Here is a 25,963-nt window from a genome sequence, read left to right on the forward strand (position 1 = left end):
ATAGCAGCGGTGCTCATTATTTGAAATTATCTCAACTCCATATCTCAACTTGTTTCTCTCTCCAGCCCATTAGCAGATATGTAGTTTGCATGATCACTGCGTCTGATCATCTCTGTCACCAAACATCAAACTGGCATTGGGCAAATGACACAAAACATAGAGGCGGAAAAGCTGGAATAAATTAGCGGAAGTAAATTTTCACAAAAATCGGAAGTAACACTTCATGTTTCCACTGTTTTTGTTTTATTGACCATCTCAAGCAATTTGCATTGACTAGTTGAGAGCCTCATGCTTTTTTTTCCCGAAATGAGAAATCTGCTCCAATACTGGATGCTATCGCTTAGATGATGGTGAAGTTTCACTCAATAAAATAATATAAAACACAGGGAGTGGGGTTGATTCAGTTAATAATTGAGTTACCAGATAGTTGGGAAAAAGGGAAATCCGATCATTACATAAAGAAAAGTTTGACGTGTGTAGACTAGTGAACATTCTGCAGAACCTATACACACACACACACACACACACACACACACACACACACACAGACACACACACACACATACGTGTATATCAAATGATCACCGTTCTTACACAACCTAATACGGGAAAGGGAAAGTATAGAAAGTATTCATCCTTTTTAAAGTATGATCATTCATAGAGCCGGAAACTGCAATGGAAAAAATACGGATTAGAATCTACCTTTCAGGCGATGGTTAGGTTTTGCTATGTAAGCTCGATGAACTTCTGCTTTGCATCGCACGACACATTTTTCTATTGGTTGACATTTCAGTTGTAGCCGACGAATATGTAAGCACTGAGCTTTCATATTTGAAAGGCATTTGATAAAGTACACCATGCAAGGCTTATTGAGAAACTAAGGAGGCATGGGATCCAAGGAGACATTGCTTTGTGAATCCAGAACTGGCTTGCCCACAGAAGGCAAAGAGTGGTTGTAGAAGGGTCATATTCTGCATGGAGGTCGGTGACCGGTGCTATGCCTCAGGGATCTGTTCTGGGACCCTTACTGTTCATGATTTTTATAAATGACCTGGATGATGAAGAGGAGGGATGGGTTAGTAAGTTTGCTGATGACACAAAGGTTGGAGGTGTTGTGGATAGTGTAGAGGGCTGTCAGAGGTTACACCGGGACATTGATAGGATGCAAAACTGTGCTGAGAAGTGGCAGATGGTGGTCAACCTAGATAAGTGTGAGATGGTTCATTTTGGTAGGTCAAATATGATGGCAGAATATAGTATTAATGGTAAGACTCTTGGCAGTGTGGAGGATTAGAGGGATCTTGGGGTCCGAGTCCATTGGACACTCAAAGATGCTACGCAGGTTGACTCTGTGGTTAAGAAGGCATACGCTGCATTGGCCTTCATCAGCCGTGGGATTGTGTTTAAGAGACGAGAGGTAATATTGCAGCTATATAGGACACTGGTCAGACCCCACTTGGAGTACTGTGATCAGTTCTGGTCGCCTCACTATAGGAAGGAAGTGGAAACCATAGAAAGAGTGCAGAGGAGATTTACAAGGATGTTGCCTGGACTGGGGAGCATGCCTTATGAGAATAGGGTGAGTGAACTTGGCCATTTCTCCTTGGAGCGACCGATGATGAGAGGTGACTTGATAGAGATGTACAAGATAATGAGAGGCAATGATCGTGTGGATGGTCAGAAGCTTTTCCCCAGGGCTAAAATGGCTAGCACTAGAGGGCATAGTTTTAAGATGCTTGGAAGTAGGTACAAAGGAAATGTCAGGGGTAACTTCTCTAACTTCTGCTAATGCCCCACCTCCCCCTCGTATCCCATCCGTCATTTATATACACACATTCTTTCTCTCACTCTCCTTTTTCTCCCTCTGTCCCTCTGACTATACCTCTTGCCCATCCTCTGGGGTTTTCCCCCCTTCCCCCTTTTCCTTCTCCCTGGGCCTCCTGTCCCATGATCTCCTCATATCCCTTTTGCCAATCACGTGTCCAGCTCTTGGCTCCATCCCTCCCCCTCCTGTCTTCTCCTATCATTTTGGATCTCCCCCTCCCCCTCCCACTTTTAAATCTCTTACTAGGTCTTTCTTCAGTTAGTCCTGACGAAGGGTCTCGGCCTGAAACGTCGACTGTACCTCTTCCTAGAGATGCGGCCTGGCCTGCTGCATTCACCAGCAACTTTGGTGTGTGTTACTGGACTTGGTGTTGGGTATTAAGCCTGGTCAGGCGACTAATATTTCAGTGGGTGAGCAGTTAGTGAATAGTGACACAACTCCTTAACTTTCAGGATAGCTGCAGATAAAGATAGATGTGGTTCTTGTGGAGATTCTTAAATTGGAGTAGGGCAAAATTGTGAGAGCATTAGGCAGGTACTAAGAAGAGTCAATTGGGAACACTTTTTTTCTAGTCTGCCCACATCAGACATGTGGAGGTGTTTAAAGATCAATTGCACAGAGTATCGAAAAGGTATGTTCGTGTTAGATGGAAAGATAAGAGAAACTTGGACGTCCGGAGAGATGATGAGTTTAGTCTGGAAGAGAAAGGAAAAGTATGTACAGCTTCGAAATTTAGGATCAACTGGAGCGATTTATTAGGAAAAAATGAGAAAGGAACTAAAGAAAGGAATTTGGAAAACAAGGCAGAGCCATGAAAAGTCCTTGGTAAGTAGGATTAAGGTTTATTCCAAGGCGTTCTATATATGCATCAGAAGCAAGATGATAACTAGGTACCGGGTAGGACAACTCAAGGATAAAGATGTAACATTTGCTTGGATGCGGAGAATGTGAGTGAAGTACTTAACGAGTGTCTTGCTTCAGTATTTATCAAGGACCAGGAAATCAGTGTTGGGTGTACAAATATGTTAGAACACTTAAAAGTCAAGGGTCTTTAAATGTTGGGTCTCCTAATGAGTATTAAGGTGGATAGGTCCCTAGGGCCTGATGGGATTTACCCCACGTTATTAAGGGAGGCAAAAGACGAAATTGCTGGGGCTTGAACAGTATCTTCGTATCCCCTCTAGGCACAAGCGAGGTTCCGAAAGATTGATGACTGGCCGGTGAGTCTCACGTCAATTATTGGGAAATTGCTGGAGAAAATTCTTTGGTTAGTATATACGACCCATGGCCTAATTAGGGAGAAGATTTATGTGGGGCAAGCCGAAGCTTACCAACTTGATTGCGTTTTTAGACAAGGTGACGTGAGAGACTGATGAAGATAAAACAGTGGCTGTTGTCTACATGGATTTTAGTAAAGGAATTTGACTAAATTCCTCATGGGTGTCATAGGGGGGTGGCTGGGAACAGACCCAAGTGCAAGACACAGAAACTGAAGTACTAGGGACAGGACTAGGATACAGGGCGATGGCAAGGACATGGACAGGAAAACCAGGAACCTGGAACAGGACTGGACAAGAGAGCTATGATCCCGGGCTTGGACTCCGAGCCAGAGACTGGACAAGGACCTGGGTCTTGCCTCTGGCTCGGACCCCAGAACTAGGGAAGGAGGAGGCTTAGCAGGCAGGCAGGACGAGGCTGCAATCTTCAGGCTTGAGGCTAGAGTCTAGAGACTTGGCTTGGCTTGGAAAGAGGCTTGAGGCTAGAGGCTAGAGATTTGGCTTGGCGAGAGGCTCGAGGCTCGAGGCTAGAGGCTGGAGTCTTCAGGCTTGAGGCTTGGCAGGAGGCTGGAGGCTTGAGACTTGAGGCGAGGCGAGGCTGGAGGATGGAGGCAGGAGACTTGAGGCGAGGCGAGGCTGGAGGATGGAGGCAGGAGACGAGGCGAGGCGATGCTGGAGGATGGAGGCAGGAGACTTGAGGCGAGTCGAGGCTGGAGGCAGGAGACTTGAGGCGAGGCGAGGCGAGGCTGGAGGCAGGAGACTTGAGGCGAGGCGAGGCGAGGCTGGAGGCAGGAGACTTGAGGCGAGGCGAGGCGAGGCTGGAGGCAGGAGACTTGAGGCGAGGCGAGGCTGGAGGCCGGAGGCAGGAGACTTGAGGCGAGGCTTGGCAGGCTCCTCCTGGGCAGAGCGCGGTTCACCTGGGCAGGGTGCGGATCACCTGGGCAGGGCGCGGATCACCACCCGACCTGGGACAGAACCAACCCCAGGTAACGGCAAGACGGCCTGGTTTACCTGGGCGGAGGCAAGGGACAGGAAGGGAGCTAGGTACAGGGTGGCTCCAGGACAAGACTGCAGGCGAGACGAGGCGAGAGTTACCGGCAAGACAAGGCAAGGCTTCTGGCAAAGCAAGGCGAGACGAGAACTTCAGACGAGGCGAGAGTTACCAGCAAGACAAGGCAGGGCTTCAGGCGAGGAAACAGAAGGCAGAGCAAGGGATACAAGGAGTAAGGACAAGAACAATCCAGCCGCTACACCCTGGTCTCCGAAGGTATTTATGCAGTTAGCCCCTACGAGCATCAGCTGTCTCAATTAGAGCTCAACAAGCCAGAAACAGGGTAGTCAGGAAAACCTGGAGCAAGGGTCGATGGACCGGACCGTGAACCGGAATACGAACTTCACGGACCGGACCATGACAATGGGACACTAATCCAGAAGATTAGAATGCATGATGTCTGCAGCATATTGGTTCGGTAGATTCAGAACTGGTTTGCCTTAGAAAGAAGTGGTCAAAGGGACTTATTCCAGTTGGAGACTTGTAATTAGCGGTGTTCCACAGGGATCTGTTCTGAAACTTTTGCCGTTTGTGATAACTGACCTGGATGAAAATGTGGGTAGTAACTTTTCGGATGATCTCAAGATTGGTGGAGTTGTGGATAATGTAGAATTCTGGCAAATACAGCTCGATATAGATTATTTGCAGATATAGGCAGAAAGATGGCAGATGGGGTTTAACCCAGATAAATGTGAGGTGTGGCACCTTGGTAGGGCAAATGTAAGGAGACAGAACGTTGTTAAGTACAAGGACCTTGCTGAGCAGTGACATCTTGGGGGTTCGAGTTCATAGCTCCATGAAAGAGGCTACACAGGTTGATAGGGTGGCTCCGTAGGCAATGGGATGCATGCCATATTTTGCTGAGGCAATGACTTAAATATCTCGAGGTTCTGTTGCAAATTTATAGAACTCTAGTTCGGCAACAACTGGAGTATTGCATACAGTTGTGGTCGACACACTGAAGGTAGGCTGTTGAAGTTTTGGAGAAGGTGCAGAAGAGATTTACAAGAATACTGCCCAAATTAAAGGGCGTATGTTATCATGAGAGATTGGACAAACGTGTTGTTCTCTTTGGAGTAGTGTAGTCTGAGGGGAGACCTGATAAAAGTTTGTAAGATTATGAGAGGCATAGATAGAGTAGAGAGGAAATATGTTTTTCCCCAGGAAACAATACCGGAGGGTATGTATTGAAGGTGAGAGGGGATATGTTCAAAGTATGGATGCCTGGAATGCGCTGCCTGGTATGGTGGCAAAGGCATTAGAGGTTTTAAAGAGTCGTTTAGTAGGCATATGAATATGAGGAAGATAGAAGGATATGGACATTGTGGTGGGGGGGGGGGATTAGATGTCGGGCTTTTTATATAGATTTTAGTTGGTTCGGTACAACATTGTGATCCGGAGGGCTTGTTCTTCTGTTGTACTGTTCTATGTTCTATGTCAGACAAACGAAGAACTGTTCCATGGAGTACGCTACGCTCCTGTTACCAATTATACATATTTTAATCCCGGAACTTTATGCTTCTGTTTCCATATCACTGTCCGACAACATAACCTACTAACCATAATGTTCTGGATGCAATGATGGTAGGTTATCCGCTCTTTTCTTTGGGCTTTATTATAAAATTCAAACCGCTTGCTCTAATCTCATCTGAAGAGCCCGTGCGAATTTTTACAGTATTTAGTTCATGATTCTGATACTGTCGGTTTATAGAAGTCTGTATTCATATCTTTACATAAATAAATTTACAGTACATGCAGTATCCCTGGATTCTGCTTTTCCCCCAGAATATTTTATCGAGCGTTTCGTACATTGATAATTCAAGAAGACAAAAATCGAGTCCGCGCACTTCGAAAGGATTGTCAATATACTATCCAAGAAGGAATAGCGAACCAGCCAATTTCGCGTGAAACGTGATCCCTGTACTGACTGACAACTCTAAGAGGATGAGCTACAATAGAAGAAAGGAAAATATGAAGGACAATATTGTTCTCATTTTCTTTTAAAAGACAAGGCGTGATTTTTATTCAATCAATGAAATCGGATTTGCAGCATTTAGCTTTAATTAGCGTGTCACTTCATAATCAATAACCCTAATTATTATGTTCTTCAGTTTTCAAATAACTGATTTTTCGTAAAATAGATTTTGTTGCGCTAATCTAATTTGCAGACAAATAACTGAATAATTAAAGATGAGTGTCGGTTTCGATATTTGGCTAGCACAAGCCAATGAAGCCTTAATGAAGCCTTCAACTGTTTGCGCAGAAAAGTACAACTGCGGGCATACGTCACTTTTCGAATCCGAAAAAAATAATTTTTCATTGGAATTTGTGCAGGATAAAAAAAAATTCAGGAAATTGAAATTATCGCCATCCAGTTACATGTTATTCTTATTCTTGCACGTACGTCTTCCTTTGGTCTTTTAAGGCTTTGCCCTTTGCAGCTCAGCATACTCCGTGTTCTTACTCTTTGTCTTGAGCTTTTCTGTTTTTCCTGATTCAGATAATTTTACAGTGGCATATGTCAGTCCTTCCTGCACAGCCTCGTGCTTTACCTGAAAAAAAATTGCGAACATTTTCACTTTTTAAATCACCTTGTGCCTTGCTGATCAGGGACGATGTCAAAGCACCCACGATCCCCTTTAGAACGCACCACTAGTGTCAATACCATAACAATTATTGTCATTTTGCTATAGATTTCATGAGTCACGTGTTACATATGACCTATTATGTACTGCAGAATCTCACTTGTGCGTACGATGACTCCTCTTCACCTTTCTGTCTCCGCTTCCGGCTGGAATTGCTCGTATCTACAGCAGCATAAGTCAGGATTTTATTCTCTTCAACCTGGGTCAGAAATAGAAGTATTTTATATGACTGTTAAATGCGGTAATGAATGGTCTGGTGATTAGTCAGTGAGGAGAATAGCCTAGATTTCATATGAACGTTGAAAGGGGAATTGATAAAAAAAAACAATGCTGGTCCAATTGCATAGGCTCTGACCAGTATATAAATATGACTTAATTATGTCGGTTTCAGTAATTCAGTCAACATCAATAAGAGTAATTACTGAATCTAAACATAAGGATTGCATTGGCACACATTAATTATCTAAGTCCGTTATGAATAAAGCTACCAATTTATTTTTCTCCTACATATCCACTTACAGCAATGTCAGAACTACGGTCAGGCAAATGTGCAAATATAATTTGAATGATCCGAGGTAGAGATTATTACTTTTGGAAATGTTCCGCCATATTATTCGCCCCATTCCTATATTTACTGAAACTTAAAACTCATTCGTGTATAAAAATGCACACAAACACGTACCAAATCTTCATGGTCGGCAGTATCAGTATCTCCGTGCTTACCTAGAAATGAATGACATTTACTTAAATATAATATTTCAGATTCTTATGGCTATCCACGACTGTCCGATTCAAGTGGAACAAGAGCTTAGATTTACATTAAGGAAAGTTATGGAACTGAACGCTGAAATACAGAGGGCTGTATTAACTTGACATGGCTGTGAGTAGAATGAACACCATAACGTTAAGATATATTAAGACTTTTACAGAGTGTTTGATAAAAACATCCATCTGCAGCATCGAGGAAAATCAGTGACTGAACATTATTGAACATTAGGTTCAATGAAGGTCAGACGAGAAAAGCGATAAAACTTGCAACACTGCAATACATGTTCCATTTATTCGATCCGTATGTGTTTTTAACGAAAATAACGATCAAATTTCTCACAAAGAGGAAAGGCAAGACTGCTTTCATAGTAGGAGCTGTAGAGAGCACCTCGGGCTTGTGCGGGGAGCTGGAGAGCTTTGATCTCCGAGAATCTTAGAGCACTATTTTTTTCTCGAACAGTCTCCTGGTAGTTTCTGTTTAAGTTTGGTAGGTTATTTTGTTAGTCTCTGGGATTCCATGTCATTCATATTATTTAAGTGGACGCCTGACTTGTACTTGTTGCGGAATGCTAGTTTTGAGAACGCTCTGTCTCGCAATGTTCCTCGACCGAACCACTGATATTCTGTTGAAATTCTTATGAATAGACTGTGGTTTCTGACTCTGTATCAGGGTCTGTCTTTCCTCCGCACTTGGACCCAGAACTGTGTGGACATCGCTCGGCTTGAGGTGAGAATGCTACCTGTTCTCATGTCCACAGTCGGAGCTTTTCTTGTCTATGTTCAAGGTCTTTCCGGTTCTCAAAGCTTTGTCATGGTCGAGGCATCCTCGGTTCTCAAGGTCGTCAGTATCTTCAACGTCTTTAAGGTTACTAGGGGCCCTCTAGTTTTCTCATGGCCCATTTAATGTTTCCTCGGTTTTTATCAATGTTGTCTCTGTCTCGAGATCCCGAGGTCCCACTCGAGTTTCGTAGGTGCCTGCCGAGTTCCGCAGATCTCACTGGGCTGTCAGATGCCAGCCATAGAAGCATAGAAAACCTACAGCATAATACAGGCCCATCGGCCCACAATGCTGTGTCGAACATGTACGTACTTCAGAAATTACCTAGGTTACCCATAGTCCTCTATTCCTCTAAGCTACTTAGGGAGACGGTACTGTAATGAGCACTGTAATGGGAGCACGGGAGCATCGGCTCCAAGATTTTCAGAGCACTTAATTTGATTAATAGTTGTTCATTGTTTGGACTTCTTTGTATTTTACCTCGTTCTTTGTAATGCAGTCTCCTGGTGCTTTCGGTTTAAACTTGTTAAATTCATTTTGATAAACTCGTGGGATTCTGTGCTACTTGTATTACTTAAGTGGCCGTCGGAATAGCGCTTATTGCAGGGTCTTAGTTTTGAGAATGTTACAGTCAGGATGAGTGCTAATGACTGAACCTAAGTGTGGAGGAAACACTAAAACCCCTGTAAAGATGGCAGGCAGGGCTTATTAATAGGGATTCCAGCAAAACAATGGTAATTCGGCCCAGTCACACTATGAAACATAACTTTCTTACAGCTAGGACTCCACGATAAGTGCAAATCGGGAGTGTGTTTAATCACAGAACGTACAATACCCATGTCAGTGAAAATAAACTTATCAAATTTGAAGAAAATCAAATTTGGGTGCTCTAGAAATCTCGCACCTAAGCGTCCTTCGGCTCCCTGTGCAGGTCCAAAGAGCTCATTACAACTACATCTCGGGTGTTAATCGGCTGAGCCATCGTTGTCCTGTTGGAATTCGTATAGATCCACTGTCTTGACTGGCATTATCATTGCGGTGTGGAGTTCCAAGGAAGTGGAATCTTAACTGTGAATATGGCGGCCTTGGGTCGCTGGAGGACTCTCACAGATACAGGCAAATGATAACTTTAAAAAACAGTGTGAAGAAACAATTCTTACAGAGAAATACATTTTAGGATGCAACAAATAAGAACAGTCGTCTGCATTTCCTAAGGAACAGGCTAGATAATGCATTGAGAAAAACCCTCTCTGTGGATTGAGGATCTTTAAATTTGTACAATTATTTTTCCTGAGACATTTCCACATGTATGAACACGGAAAGCGTCTTCTTTATGTTCATTACCTCTAGAATTGACATGGATATCACAGTACTCCGGCACGGATTTTATGAATCAGTTCATTAGGTTATATTGGGCTGAGCGCAGGTAGATGGGACTCGGTGAGAGTAAGCGTTCGGCACGGACTAGAAGGGCCGAGATGGCCTGTTTCCGTTTTGTAATTGTTATATGGTTAGATATCATTAATTACATATCGCATACTCGATCTTCCTCTTGTAAATGATCAGAACACGATTTCAATTATAAAAATGGAATTACTTTCGTTCTGGAATTATTCTGTTCGTGTGAAGTTTCCTCATGCACGAAAACGGAAGTAAAATGCATTATTTACTCACGGTGTTACCTGGAAACAGACAATAAGCCCAATACTTACTTTTATTCATGAAAATGCATTTCTTGCCAGCGATAATTAGAAGTATCAAAATTGCCATGCCACCAATTGCGCAGCCAAAAGCCCAGATGGTTGTAAATTTGCCATCGAGTTCTACAATATTAGAAAGGTAGATTGTGATTTCTGTTTAGTGGATATTATTTAAAGAATAGGTTTTGGAACTATTCGTTGATTCAACGGATTTTAAGTAATTTTTAAAAAGTGCAATATGTGGTCTGAATGATCGGAGTTCTGTGAAATAACTGCACTCTATCAGCTTCCAGTGTGTTGAATTGTGGTCAAAGCGAATGGGATTTCAGGTGAACAGATACTAGTGAAGGCAGTAACGTTTATGTTGTTTGACTGGTATTGATATTACAACAATATATGAGGCTTCATAGTCCCTATAGTCTCAGAAATATTCTTTTGTTGAAAGTTCTATAAGCTTGCAACATAACCTCTTGACTTTTGAATTCAACGCTCTGACTAATAAAAACGGGCCTTCTTAATAACCTTATCGACACTTTCTAGGAGCTATGGATTTAGAATCCAAGGTCTCTCCTCTAAGCAACACTGTTAAAAGTTTTGTGGCACTGTCTCCTTGCATTAGCCCTGCCAAAGTGCAACACCTTACATTTACGAGTTGCCTCACCATCTGACATTTTCTGCCCACATTTGCAACTGATCTATATCACGCTGTATTTTTGCAGTATTCTACACTATCTACAACTCCACCAAGATTGAATAGTTCACAATCTTACTAACCCACCCATCTGCATTTTCATCCAAGTCATTTCTATACATCACAAACAGCAGAGGTCCCAAACAACAGAAAATGTGCAGCACACATCGCTGTGGAGCACCATCCATTACAGACCTCCAGATCGAATAAGTTCCTTGAACCATTTCCCTCTGTCTTCCATGCGCAAGCCAGTTATGAATCCGAACAACTAATTTGCTGCAGACCCCAAACACCTTAATCATCTGGAGTGGCCACCCACGAGCGACTTTGTCAAACATATGACTAAATTCCACGTAGACAACTTCCACTGCCCAATCTTCACCAATCTCTCTCGTCTCGTTAAAAACGCAATCAAGTTAGTAAGTCACGAGCTGCCCCGCACAAAGCCATACTGGCTCTCTCTAATTCGGCCAAATACTCATATATCCAGTCCGTTAGAATTTTCTCCAGCCATTTCCCTACCACTGACGTGAGACTCACCAGTGTATAGTTCCCAGGATTTTCCTTGATCCTTTCTTACATAGAGATACAACATTAGCCACTCGCTGGTGCTCAGAGACCTGACCTACGCCTAGGCAGGACACGAAGATACCCGTCAAGACCCCAGCATTTTCGTCTCTTCCCTCCTTCAATAGATCGAGGTAAATTCATTTAGGCCCTGGGGACTCAAAGATCTTAATACTCACCAAGAGGCTCAAGCTGACTGCTTAGTAGAAACTCACCACTCCACCTTTTATACATACACTGAAAGCTGTCTGGACTAGCCGACTATTTCTAGAAAATTAGAACTAGGGGATATTGCAATGTATATTGACTTCATCACCTAATGTCATCAACACCAACAAAATTAGAATTCAACTGCAAGTCAGAAAATTTAATTGCGTGTTCACTTCATACCTCGGTAAGAACTGGGAACAGTGTGTATAGCAATGGCAGGAGTCCTTAGCGAGATATGTTGCACCAAACATATGTAAACAGTCTCGTTCACCTCTGATCGTTTTACTTGCAAGGAACTGGAAACTTTAAACAACCGTTCAGTATTTTCGTGTTTATAGGTACTTGTATCTGTTGTGGCCGTAGTACCGTTTTTATACCATGTAACAGTTAATTCTCCAGGGTAAAACTCAGCCGTTTCACAGACAAGTGCCACAGTCGCAGATGAGTCCTTGAGAACCCTGGATGAAAGGGTCAATGGAGTTGGAGCAGCTGTGGGGTATAAAATGTAAAACAAAACATTTTGAGGGGAGGAAATTAAACACAGAATGTGAGAGAATAAAGGCATCCTCTGTAAGGCCGTGTTTTTATCAGTAAATCTGCACCTATCAGCCTGTCTTTCAAGTGCCAAACAGATGAATTACTGATATTGGTTAGCTCACACAATGGGGCGCAAGAAGCCGAGATTGGTTCGGATTTATATTAGCTTGCTCTTCAGTTTGTAGTTTTGCTTGGTATGAAATATAGAATACCTGCTGTCATTCTAACCTTTCCATTTTTTTCTGTATAAAAAAAATGAATTGTAAAACGAGGCAGTAAACGAAGCTTTAGATAATGCATTTAGCAGAGTTAACAAATTTTGTTGGGTCCTTATATTTCCAGGAATCTCAAAGTGATATGGTAACGTTATATAATAATTTCAGATGTTCCCGCTCACTCATTCTACTCACCACACACTGTCAGGTTTGATTCTCCTCCTTCTCCTATGATTTTTCCGTCACGCATGACTACGCACTGATAGATTCCCGTATCCTGGGCAGTCGCGTTCAGCAGTTGAAAATAGCCCCCTCCTTTATTTTTGCTGCCTATTCTCTTCCTGCCAGTAAGTTCATTTTGTAGGTATTCATTCTCCCCCTGCTTCTGCCAGCGCACTTCAATTCCTGACTGGGCATACGTAAGAGGGATTATGCAATGGAAAGTAATGTTTCCTCCCATCCATATAATCTCTCGATCAGGAATCTGTGTCACGATAATCGAAGCTTCTTCAGCAACTATTAAAACGTGTTGAAATTGGTTAGTTGTATTCAACGTGGCATTAAACATTTCAGAACACATTTTGGCATGGAAGGTAGGAAGTATATCAGATCATAAGACCATAAGACATAGGAGCAGAAATAAGCCATTTGTCCCATTCGGTCTGCTCCGCCATTCAATCATATATTAAAGCAATAGATTCTACTAAATTGAGGTAATCATTCTTCTTCATATTCTAGTACTTAGAAAAGTTTGAAATAACGTACAAATACCTGAGCAAGTGATCCTCGAGAGAGACAGAAACAAGAACAGAAACATTGCAGTCATAACATTCTGAGCAAAGCAATCAACTTATGCTTCGCTTTCTTGATAAATGAAAGTAATGATTGCTCTGTTTTACATCGAAGGACTATGATATGACGTTTGGTTTTCTTAGGACGTGTGTAGGGCTACACTTCCTGTTCATTGGCGAAGCAACGGAAATCAAAGTACAACTAGTGCTGAACCGCGAGGATTTCACAGGGGAACAGTCAGATGAATAGAACAAAAAAGAAGCATCGGAGAGATTATTACATAAGGAACTGGGCTTAGAAGAGTTGGAGTTTTTAGAGCAAGGGAGAAATCGACACGATCAGAGTTATACTCGGGAAACCTCAAAACAATGAAACTGGGTTATTCTGAAATATCAATGCCAAGGAAGAGGTTACAGAAGAAGGAAAGCAAAGGCTGCGTGGAGAGATATAAAACGGCTTCAATTCAAATATGATTATGTACTTTTGCTGCATATCTCAGTAATTTAGTCGGCACCAAACCTATAGAATCAAAAGTCATTATAACTGTGTTTATCTAACACAGCAATGCAGAAACAGTTAATCTGAATAGTGGAACTTAGAGGTAACAGAAAATCACGGTGAGTGTTTCAGAACGATGGGATAAGTAAACGTGCAGGATTGGGATCAGAACTTGTGTGGTGTTCGTATTCGCACAGAGAATTGCGACCGCTGATGGCAAAGTTAATTTCAAGTCAACTACAGTTTCCTTCGGAAGAGCTTTGGAGTTTTAGTTACACAACAGTATGTTAGAGGGACGAAATATATTGCATTTCTGAGCTCCACTATACTTCGTCACTACGCGAGAATCCGAGTCACCGATGTTTAAGTTTAAGGTACTCAATGTAAGAGTGAAAATTTACGGCGAGGTTTAGACATACGTTACAGAGAAAACCAGAGTGTTTCTTAAGAAGAGAGATCTTGCAGGAATTTCATGGTGTTAAAATATTTCAATTTAATTGTTTTTCTCCCTCCGCGTTGTCTCTTCCTAAATATATTTCTTCTATGATCGTCATGCACGCACTGGTGTAAAACTATGTAAACCAGAGCAAGACATTAGACATGGCTAAAAAAAAAAACCCTATGAAAATAACCGAGGATAGAAAGGACAGAGGAAATTATATTGTTCTGAATGCTGTGCAGAAATAAACTGAAAGTAGTTGGTTAATCAAAATTGTGTTGTGTGAAGCATATGAGATTTTGGGCCCATGAATGGAAAGGTATTCTACAAAAGAAGTAGGTGATTCTTAAGTATTTGAAACATCGCTCTGGGGAAAAATTAATAATATCATCCAATCCTTTGTCGGCGTACTTGTAAAAACATGAAAGACTCGGAGGATATGGAGGTAAAATCCAAACATATTTCCAGCGTACTCTTCTGCAGTTCAACAACTTCTGTTTGAGGTTACATTCCAATTTGTGTTTTATAGAAGTTTTCTGAAGATCTCTGGACCACCACAATAGGAATTGATAGAAGGCTTGCATGGTCATGGAAAAAAGAACACTGTCGTTGTATGTGAGGTTATCCGACCAGTTACAGCTAACACACTCAGTACATTTCAAAACTAAAATCCGTACGTCGTTAACTAGGGCCGGAGGCTAAATATATACTGCATGCAATTTCAGTTCTCCGAATTAGACCGCAAGACCATAAGACATACGAGATTAATTATACCTTTCGGCTCATTGAGACACCTCGCAAATCCAACATGCTCTCAACCCTATTCTCCTGTCTTCGCTCCAAAACCTTTGATATCTTGACAAATCAAGAACATATCAACTTATGCTATAAATATACGCAATAACTTGGTAATGAGTTGCATAAATTCACTACGCTCTGGCTAAAGAGTTTCTTCCTTCAGCATCTGTGTTCTGAATAGACGCCCCTCTATTATGAGACTGCGCTCCCTTATCTTAGTCTCATCTGTAAGAAACATTGTAAGAAATATTCTTTCCACATCAACTTTATCCAGGCCATTTGATGTTCGATAGACTACAATGAGGTGCCTCCTTCTTCTCCTAAACTACAGCGAATACATACTCAAAGGCATCAAACGCTCCTCATATGTTGACATTTTCACATGGAAGCATTCCCTAAGTCTTCCTCTGGACCCTCTTCAATGTCAGCCCATCGTTTCTTAGACGCGATGCCCACAACTGCTCATACTACTCCGTGCGGTCTGACTAATGTCTAATAAAGCCTCAGTATTACATACCTGTATTTCAGTGCTTTAGTATTTTAGTACTCTGGAAATGAATGCTAATATTGCATTTGCCATCCTTACCATCGATTCAACCTGCAAGTTAATCTCCCGGTTAAAAATACTCAATGTCTTTATTCAGTCTTCCAAAGTGCATGAGCATCCACTTCCCTACAGTTTATTCAATCTGCCAATTTGTCCATTCTCCCGTACTCTCTAAGTTTGTCTGCAGACTCCCTGGTTCTCAATAGTGCTAGCACCTCCACCTGTCTTGGTATCGCCCGTTAGCTGGATCACAAAGCTATCAATTCTCTCATCCAAATCATTGAGTTGAAAAGGGATAAATATTTAATGAATATACTGCGGTGGCTGTTAAAAATATCCTTACCATGAAATGGTTATCACAGGAGGGCCCTACTTTAAATGTATGGATGGAAATTACAATGGACATTTACAAAATGGAGAAGATAACTGCATCTGCTAATCATAAGTTGGAACAATTTAATTCATACTGGGAAAAATGGTTTAACTGCATAACACCTCAGAGGCCTGATTTTATTCTCACTAGTCAATGGATATTTTGCAAAAAAAAAAGATTACTCCCTACTTTGTACATAGTTTTCTTCTTGCGATTGTTCTTTCTTTCCTCTCCTTTCTATAAGTGTATACCTCAGATAAATATTACGTGGAGATTTGTGACAGACATGATTATATGATATATATGTACAGTATCGGAAATACATCTTATGGAAATGTTTGTTTGATGATGTACTTCAATAAAAATAAATTACAAAAAAAGATGAAAAGAAGCATTCCCAAAACGGAAACCCTGTGGAGTCATCTGCAGCCAACCAGAAAAGCCCCTCTGTATTTTCACACTTTGTCTCCTGCTAGTCAGCCAATCTTTTATCCATGCTAGTATCTTTTATGTAATGCCATGGACGCTTAACTTTTTAAGTTGCTTCATGAATAGCACCTTGTAAAAAACCTTCTAAAAGTTTCTGCAAGACTTTCCTTTTATCAACAAATCTCACTTCAGCTGGTTTGGCTGAAGCAATCAAACTTCTAAGCAAACTGTATGCTTTTGCACCTATTATGCTCAGCAAAACGGGCACCTTCTTTTCGTTAGCTATTTAATTTGCTTCCACTGCTCATTTTGTTCATTATACATTATGTAGTTATCTCTTGCGTAATCAAACACATTTATATTTCTGCTGTTGCAAGCCAATTTTGCTTTTAATTATTTATTATTATTATTTCCGGCACTCACTGTTTATGAACCTGTGAATTCATCCGTTTGCTGCCTTTTAAAATCTACCATTTCTGAAGAAATACGTGTTGCACTCTGTTTTTAACTCTTGCGAAGACAAAAACGTGCTGCGTTTCAGCAGATAGGTAGTCCTCTCTGGTTAATTGTTAAAGTACCTCATCACCTCCGTTATATTTTGCAACTGGAGAAACTAATTAAAAGTTAAACACGGTAACTGCGGATAAGTGTGTCTACTTCATTCTACTTCAGTGAGGTGTGCTCATAGGACATGTTGCTGTAATCAGACAAGGCATTCAAGTACTTTACATTAACCCATAATAAATTATGTAAACAACGAGTAGTACCCTATCAAACAATGTATTTACAATATTAATTAAATATTACTGAAATATTAAGTACACAACACGTTTTACTAATGTTGAAGTGTTATTAGCGTTTAACTTGGAAATTGTATTGTCTATCAATTCCTGTATTGTCGTAATGTGGTTGGTGATTAATCAAGTTAATAAGCAATTTGATTATCCACAATGTTACCAAATAGTGAATATCTGCAAAGAAAAATTGGATTTCATTGTTCCAAGTTCAGAACAATGTGGCGATAGGGACCAGGCTGGTTTCGCTGTGCACAAGTAAGAATAATGTGTCTTTGGGGAAGAAGTTTGAGTTTTCAAAGTCCAGATAACCGGCGATGATACTAGTGGGTTTAGCCCTGTTTCCTCAGAGCCCTAGTTCTAGACTCTCTCACAAGAAGAAACATCCTCTCCATCTCCATCCTGTGAAGATCCCTGAGGATCATATACATTTGAATCTCTCCCTGCAATCACGAGGATAGATTTGAACTAAGTGTGCAAAATGTTAAAAAGAGTGGAAGCAGCAAAGTGATTTCCTTTTGTTCAAAGGCTGAAGAATGAGGTGACTGAATCCTTAGTTAAAGTTAACAGATCAAGAGTAAACGCATGGGGGAGTTTTCAACACAGTCCTGTATAACTGGAATTCTCTCCACCCAAAGTAAAATTGAGCCTTTCCAGGCAAAAATCGGTCATTCTTTGTTGTTTGGGGGTTTCACGAGACTGATGAGTGCACCTGACCGAGGTACAGACAATTAAGGATTTCATCCAGAATAGCTTTGTGGAGTTCAGTGGCTTCTTTCTGCTCAGAGTGATACCGAATTAAAGAACAATTATAAATCAGTAGTCTTTCCCAGTAGCCCACTATTTAACACTGTTGAACATTCTCAGTAAACTGCACGGAATTGTGAATCTATCCAATGGCCTATTTTAAGTTGCAGTGTATGTTACAGTTCTGGCAATGAATAACAAGCTCCAGTCGGCCTGTGTGGCCATTGTAAAGACTGTGGTGAAAAGGGAACACAAATACTATAGCAATAAGCTGACTTCCATGTCAGCAGTTAACCCTAAAAACACTGGTCAAGTTCCTTTGTAGAGATCAGAGCCTTGTAGTGTGGATATTAAATAGGGAAGAGCTGGCTGTGAGGGTGAGAATATTTGTGCAGGTTCATATGCCACATGCGAGGTTGAGACATGTGTAGGGCAACTCACCATACAGAATAACTCACAGATTACCTAAGAGTTCATTCTCTACGTTTTCCCTTATGTAACCCTATGAATTATCCTTCTCGAATCTGTATAAGGCATCGTCTACAAGTTCGTGTGAGATCTGATCAAGTGTAATGGTGCACTCCAGATATAAGCAATGTGTTGCAATTCAAAGCAAGACTCATTTCCTTTTTGGCTCTTAGAGATCATTTTGGAGTCATTACATCATAGATAGTGCAATTATGGATTACGCTTTCAAGAAATGAAACCTGTAAACAGTTTAATTAGTACATATTCATGGAGCCATTCCTCAACACTGTAATATAAAGGGTGTTTTCGGGTGTCTGGCTTTGGAACAGACATTAGCATTGAACATTTCAAATGGATCTGCTGGATTCTACCACTGTAGAATCAGACATTAGAGGTAGGTATAATATCACTGATAATGTCAAGCCAATTGTTATTTTGTGCCCCCAGGACAGTGCAACACATGTATTGCAATTATATATATACTGTACACAGTGCCTATAAAAGGAATTCGTCCCCAACCCCCTTGGAAGTTTTCATGTTTTATTGATTTACAACAGGGTTGTACACGGTCACCGCTACTTTTCGCATTCTATCTGGAACCATTAGCTCAATATAGCAGACAAAATGAAAATATCAGGAGAATTACAATGAAAGGGACACGGCATAAATATGGCAAGGTAAAAGGCCTAGGGTTCGTCTCAAAACTTTGCAATTAGCAACGGAAAAGAGGTGATGGGGTCTACCTTCTCTTAGAGATTATTATTTTGCAGCACAGTTGAGAGCTGTGATATGCTGGTGCAACGCATCATATGATACTCAATAGAAAAATATTGAGGAGAGAATACTTTCCATCCCCACACAGGATATCTTGGCTGATTACAGCCTACAAAGTAATATAAATAATATTGACAACCCATGGATGAAATGGACTCTTAAAATATGGAAAACTATTATAAAAGTATACACATTAGAAGGAGATATTGCAATTCTTAAATGGTGTGCATACGACTTGGATTTTATGCTGAATAAACTGGATGCTAGATTAAGGACTGGACAGCTAAAGGAATAACAGCTATTTGCAATATAATGAAATAAGGAACACTGTTCAGTTTTGAAATACTCAAAGAGAAACACTTATTAGAAAAACAAGACTTTTACCGGTATTTACAGATGCGATAGTATGTTAATTGGACGGTTAAAAATGGAACCAAGGCAAGTACATGTCTGATAGAGCTATTTAGAAAAAGCAGACTATTCAGACAAGCTTAGTAGAATAATTTCTACTAAGGGGTTGTCAAGTCTTAAAGCACATTCGACTTCATACATTAAAACAAAATGGGAGAAGGAAGGAGGGATAATAATATCTGAGGAAGACTGGACAATAATATGGCGGTATCAATGGAAGTGTACCAGTTCACAGAAATGGAGGGAGTTCGGGTGGAAAAACCCTCTCAGAAATCTCATTATGTTAGTAGCCCCTCCCCCCCAATTTTCTGAAGAAATTGTGGAATCAAAATGCAAACCATTATCATATTTTCTGGGAATGCACCGTTATCAAAGACTATTGGAGTGGGATACATAATGCCCTATAAGACATCTTTAAATGTGAAATACCCTTAGAGAGTAAGAGCGTATATTTTGGGTATATGCCTCAAGAATGGTTGAAGAGAGATAAATATTTAAAGAATATATTGCTGGTGGCTGGTAAAAAGTCCCTTACCAGGAAATGGTTATCACAGGAGAGACCAACTTTAAATGTATGGATGGAAATTACAATGGATATTTACAAAATGGAGAAGATAACAGCATCTGTTAATCATAAGTTGGAACAATTGTGTTCATACTGGAAAAATGGTTTAACTACATAACACGTCATAGGCATGATTTTATACTCAGAAGCTAACGAATATGGTCTAAAAAAGAGATCACTCTCTACTCTGTACATAGTTTTCTTCTTTCGATTGTTCTTTCTTTCCTCTCCTTTCTATAATTGTATACCTCAGCTAAATATTATGTGGAGATTTGTGACAAATATGATATATATATGTAGACTATCTGAAATACATCTTATGGAAATGTTTGTTTGATGATGAAATTCAATAAAAAAATTACAAAGAAAACACAAAATAAGTGATTGCATAGTTTTCACCCCCTTAATATGACACACCAGATCATCACTTGTGCAGCCAATTGGTTTTAGAAGTCACATTGTTAGTTAAATGGAGATTTGATTTTGGAGATCTGTGTGTAGTCATGGTGTTTCAATTGATTATAGTAAAAATACACCTGTGTCTGGGAGGTCCAACTGCTGCTGAATCAGCATCCTGGCAAAAACTACGCTATGAATACAAAAGAACACTCCAAGAAACATCGTGAAAAGGTTATTGAAAAAGCAGAGGTCAGGAGAGGGATGCAAGAAAATTTCCAAGACACTGTATATACCTTGGAGTTCATCATCATCATCATCATCAGATGCCATGCCCAGTTTGAGCTTTGACTGCCATGGCCACACACTCCTTTTTCCGATCAAGTGGATCAATTCATTGCTATTCGTTTCCAGTTCTCTGGCTGCTGTCTCCATCATCATTTGTCTTTGCCTTCCTCTTGTTTTCTTCACTTCAATCTTTCCCATAATTACCGTGCATTCTAACTCCTCTTTCTTAATCACATGTCCAATGATGTTACGTTGCCTTTTCATGATCTCATACATTATTTCTCTTTTAGTTCTTGCTCTGTTCATGACATCCTCGTTAGATATCCGTTTCGTCCATGATATTCTTTGCATCCTCCTCTAAACTACATTTCTGCTGCTTCAATTCGTTTCCTCATGTTAGTAGATATTGTCCAAAATTCTGAGCCGTATAACATAACTGGATAAACGTAACGTTTCAGTACTCTGAGGCGGGCTGTCATGCCCAGTTTAGTGTTGGTCAGTATACTCTTCATTCTCGTGAAGGTGTCTTTTGCCATCCCTATTCTTCTTTTGATGTCCTTGTCGCACCTGCCATCTGGTTTCATTCAGCTTCCTAAGTAACAAAAGTTCTGTACTTGTTTTATTTCTTCTCGTTTATTCTCAGCCTGCAGATAGGATTCCCCTTCTTTTTGGATATCACCATACATTCCGTCTTTTTGCAATCGATCGATAGACCCATTTTTGTACTTTCTTCAACAACTATACCAATTAAGTTTTGTAGTTCTTCCTCCGTACTTGCAATTAACACTGTGTTAATCTGAAATTACTGACGTTTTCACCGCCAACTATGATTCCCGTGATGTCTCTCTTTTTTTGTAATATTGTTTCACTGTACACATTAAACAAATCAGGGGAAAAGCTTGGAGTTCAGTTAAGTCAATCATCAAGAAATGGAAAGAATATGGCACAGCTGTAATGCTGTCCAGAACAGTCCGTCCACAAAAAATTGAGTGCCCATGATAGAAGAGGAGTAGTGAAGGAGGTGAACAGGAGCCCTCTGATAACTCTAGATGGGTTACAATCTTCACCTCCTGAGACGGGAGAGACAGCGCATGCAAAAGCTGTTGCCTGGCTTCTTCCCCAGTCGCAGATTTATGGGAAGGTGGCAAAGAGAAAACCACTTTTCAAAAAAAAATCTCACATGAAATCGCGGGTAGAGTCTTCTAGAAGGCATGTGGGAGACTCTGAAGTCAGCTGGAAGAAAGTTCTATGGTCTGTGAAACCAAAACTGAGCTTTTAGCCATCAGATCTATCGCTATGTTTGACGTAAGGCAAACACCACCCATCATCAAAACACACCATCCCTACTGTGAAGCATGGTGTTTTGCGTCATGCTTCACTGCAGCAGGCCCTGGAAAGCTTGTGAAGGTAGAGGGCGAACTGAATGCAGCAAAATACAGGGGAATCCTGGAGGAATACCTGATGCAGTTTGCAAGAGAAATGTAACTTGGGAAAAGATTTGTTTTCCAGCAAGACAATGACCCAAAGCATAAAGCAAAAGCTACATAGGAATGGCTTTAACACAAGAAAGCTGAAGTCTTGGTCAGACCCCAGACCTCCATCCAACTGAGAATTTATGATTGGATTTGAAAAGGGCTGATGACTCACTGTCCCAGTGCAATCCAACAAACTTGAGCAATTTTGCGGAAAAATTGTGTCGACCAAAGACCTAATAGAGACCTATCCAGACAGACTCAAGGCTGTAATTGCTGCCAAGCGTGCATCTACTAAATACTGACTTGAAGGGGGGGGGGGGGGTGAATATTTATGCAATTAATTACCTTCTGTTTTACTTTTGTTCCTACTTTAGATCACTTTCCAGAGATCTGTTTTCACTTTTCCCTGGGAAATGGTTCACTGCTAATGTAATGGTATTTCTGTAAAAGAAATGTTTTGGGTTATGGTTAGAGATAACGGATTGTTTGAAATGTGAGTTGGTTCTTTTGTCGAACGGGAAAGGAACAAAGAAGAAACTGGAGCGAACTGGTCGTAAGATACGACCCGGTGGGGAGCCCGTGATTCGATGGAGCCAAGCGGCGAGATCAATTGAGGATCGGTGAATTGATCCCCAACTTGTGAACATTTGACTGTTTAATTATAATGGGCCCTGTTTCTTTCATTTCTTTACTAACCCTTTAGTTCAGTTTCATAAATATAATTCTTACACAGCATTCACAGAAACCGGGGTTTGGGGTAGGAGATCCGTCTCAATCTTAAGAGTCTGGAGGGACCTAGATCTACGCAGGCGAGGAAACCAGCAAGGTTTCATTTGTGGGGTATCGTCCCAGATCGGTTTCGTTGGATGCTTTCTGATTGCCTTGACCATTGATCCGGTGGCTTGCCTGTTTAACCCTGTGTTAAACTATTGTTCAATAAAGTGATTAAGATACGTGGCTACGGACGCTGCAGGGGCTGAGCGGTGGTGCGAATCCACGGGGTTACCGGTAACAAATGCGTGTGTATTGATTACATTCGTAATCCTAATGAATTGTTAATTCGGATTTTAAATACCGTTAAAGCATTAGGAACAGTTTCGATCATGCAGCAGATGGCTGACAGAATGGCGGGCAAAGAATTTGTTATACGTACTTCGGACTTGCGCTGACGTAATGGCATTGAAACTGCCTGGTACCACTGGGGCTCAGGGATAGGGAGGAGCGGACGTGGGCTCTTCATACTTTCCGGGAGGAGGGGAGTGTAGGAGAGCCTGCCGAATCGGAAGCCGAGTTTCCCTTACCTGGGGGGTGAGACAGTAAGGACAAGTAGCTCTCGTTTCTGCGGAGCGAGGGGAAGGAGCGGTATGATGTGAAAGGTCTAATAAGTCCTCCAGCGTGGGGTGAGCATTCTGTGTTGGTAGCGACCCTTACCTTTCTGGCTAATAAACGGCAAATGCCTAGGTTCAGAGTCCCAGCCAGGGTAGGCAAGAATGTTCTCGGGACATGAAGCCCACCCCTAAAGGGGAAGAGTGGTATAAGACAGTCCTCTCAGATGGTGTATGAGTGGTAGTGCTCTGATGACGTAAAAGATAACGATGGCATATAGAGTTTGAGGCGGACAGATACGGACGTAGTGAGATCCCTAATGACACAGAATCCCTTTGCTACCTCTGCAGGCTACACACAAGCGCTAGAAAATGCTGTTGGCGTGCCGGGAAACACAAAGGAACTTATGATGGGGTTCTAGAAAATGTTTCAGGAGAAAGGGGCGAAACTTTCCGCCTACAGTTTTCGGTGAGAGAGGTGGCTGAGTTGCCTGCGGCTAGGTGGTGATGATGGAGGTGGTGGAGGTGCGGGGGGTGGGGGTGATGGACATTCAAATGACTGAGGTGAGTCAGTTAAGAATGGGCCAAGTGGCGAAAGGCGCTCTGTCATAGGTCTTGATCGCTTGGGGTCTCCAAATGTCTCGTAAGACGCACCCCTTCCCTCGTTTGTCGAGGTGATCAGAGAACTAAAAGAGGAGGATAATGCGATGGAGGCGCGGGAGTCCTCTGTCAGCAGGGTACAGCCCTCGGTAGTAGCCTCTTGGCTGAAGTGACCACTGATAGCCCACGCTGGGGAGTGGCAAAGGAGCTTATGGCAGAGTTTAGGACTGAGATGTCCCGCTTGTGACTGGCGGGTACGGCCACACCGCACGATAAAACCGACACGGAGTCGAGGGGACGGACTAAGCAGAGGGCTGCAAGCGAACCGGGCCTTGCGAGAAGAAGAGCGACCGGTATTGTCAATTATAACCGTGGTGAAGAGGGACATTTCGGGCGGGTGTGTGAAGGACTGGAAAACACTCGGTGAGGGAGTTCCCAGGTACCGAAGCGGAGAGACCCAGTGAGGGAACGGTGTGACGTATCGTGGGGGAACACGTTTCCAGCAATATATCAAGGAACACCCTAAAGCAAGAAACCCGATTCCTGAAGGCTTAGCGTGGCCAAGCTCCAGTGTATCGCTACGGATTGAGGGTATTAATGCTAGAACCATATCTGACACCGCTCTCAGGTTACTCTGCTCTACCGTTCTTTTTATAAAATATATTTGACGCATTTACCATTGACGCCATTCAGTGCACTGGAGATCTAGGGTCTTAGTACGGATTACTATCCTTATGATGGTTATTTGTCATTGAAGCTGGAGTATGCGGAGACAGATGAAGGAATAGTCATTCAACTTTAGGGACTTCGCCGTACCTGGAAGTTGGAAGAAGAGGTTGATAGAGAAGATGTTGAAGCTGGAAGATGTATTTTCTACTGACGAGTTTGATGTGGGTTGTTCAACACCATCCGGGTTACAGATGATACCCCGTTCAGAGAAAGGTCGCGGCGATCGACACCTGCAGAGGTGGAGGATGTTCGGCAGCATCTACGAAAGCTGGGATCATCACTGAGTCTAGAAGCCCCTATGCATCCCCAATAATAGTGGCCAAGAAGAATTAATGAAAGGTACGGATGTGTGTGAACGATCGGACTCTAAACAGCTGTAGAGTCCCCGACCAGTATACGGTCCCGAGAATCGAGCACCCGCTGGCCTGCCTGAGTGGTGCGAAGTGGTTCAGTGTGCTGGACCTGAGGAGTGGGTATTATCAGATCCCCATCAGTGAGGTTGATAAAGAGAAGACGGAATTCATGCGTCCACTGGGATTCTTCCAGTTTGAAAGGATGCCCCATTGCATAGCGGGAGCGCCGGCGACTTCCCAGCGTATCATGGAAAAAACGGTGAGGGTTATGAACTTGCTTGAGGTATTGGTGTACCAGGATGATCTCATTGTGTTCGGTTCCACCTTTAAGGACAATGACGCAAGGCGACTGCAGGTGCTGCGCCGCCTGAAAGCTGAAGGGTTAAAACTTTCCCAGGGCAAGCGCCATCTGCAAGACATCTGTCAACTACGTTGGGCACATAGCCTCACAGATGGAGTAGCTAAGATCCATCTAAGATAGAGGCTGTGACCACATGGCCAAGGCTCCAGACTGTGAGAGCCTTGTGCTCGTTCCTTAGATTCTGTGGGTACGATCGGTGGTTCGTGAAGGACTACTCTAAAGTGAGTGACCCTTTAAATCAGCTTATATGCGGTTACCGTACCTTGGGGAAGAATGGGATGCGAAATGTAAAGAGGTCTTTCTGATGCTGAAGGAGCTGCAGACGAAAGCACCTTTACTGGCTTATGCAGACCCCCGGTCGCCTTATGTATTGCATACAGATGCCAGCAGGGAGGGCTTAGGGGGTGTTCTGCATCAGGATCAGGGCACAGGGTTGAGATCTGTCGCGATTGTCAGCCGGAGTCTGTCACCCTCTGATCGAAACTACCCTCTGCACAAATTGGAGTTCCTGGCATTGAAATGGACTGTGGTGAATAA

At 42.1% G+C, this 25,963-nt stretch overlaps 1 protein-coding gene across 3 annotated transcripts; it reads right to left on the reverse strand.

Annotated features, from left to right (window-relative positions):
- Window positions 1-5,858: 5,858 nt before the first annotated feature.
- On the reverse strand, window positions 5,859-13,143 carry LOC134356430 (tyrosine-protein phosphatase non-receptor type substrate 1-like). Of its 3 annotated transcripts, XM_063067374.1 has the most exons (7): window positions 13,036-13,143; window positions 12,460-12,780; window positions 11,693-12,001; window positions 10,057-10,167; window positions 7,481-7,521; window positions 6,899-6,997; window positions 5,859-6,705 (listed from the first exon to the last, which is right to left on the reverse strand). In XM_063067374.1, exons 1-7 carry the CDS (start codon window positions 13,088-13,090, stop codon window positions 6,574-6,576), a joined length of 1,068 nt encoding a protein of 355 aa, XP_062923444.1. In that variant the 5' UTR covers window positions 13,091-13,143; the 3' UTR covers window positions 5,859-6,573. The 3 variants fall into 3 exon arrangements, with proteins under 3 accessions (XP_062923444.1, XP_062923445.1, XP_062923446.1); XM_063067375.1 differs by lacking the exon at window positions 11,693-12,001; XM_063067376.1 differs by lacking the exons at window positions 11,693-12,001; window positions 12,460-12,780; window positions 13,036-13,143 and adding an exon at window positions 10,931-11,422.
- Window positions 13,144-25,963: the final 12,820 nt, after the last annotated feature.

The sequence above is a fragment of the Mobula hypostoma genome, chromosome 14, assembly GCF_963921235.1.
Source record: "Mobula hypostoma chromosome 14, sMobHyp1.1, whole genome shotgun sequence".
Classification (NCBI taxonomy): domain Eukaryota; kingdom Metazoa; phylum Chordata; class Chondrichthyes; order Myliobatiformes; family Myliobatidae; genus Mobula; species Mobula hypostoma.

What these genes read in the sequence shown, in the direction of transcription:
- LOC134356430 (XM_063067374.1), bottom strand. Translation starts at nt 13,090, where the DNA reads ATGACTGCAATGTTTCTGTTCTTGTTTCTGTCTCTCTCGAGGATCACT. An exon ending in CTCGAGGATCACTTGCTCAG is followed by an intron (nt 12,781 to 13,035) that starts GTATTTGTACGT and finishes ACGTTTTAATAG; the next exon opens with TTGCTGAAGAAGCTTCGATT. An exon ending in CTGCCGACCATGAAGATTTG is followed by an intron (nt 6,998 to 7,480) that starts GTACGTGTTTGT and finishes TTTCTGACCCAG; the next exon opens with GTTGAAGAGAATAAAATCCT.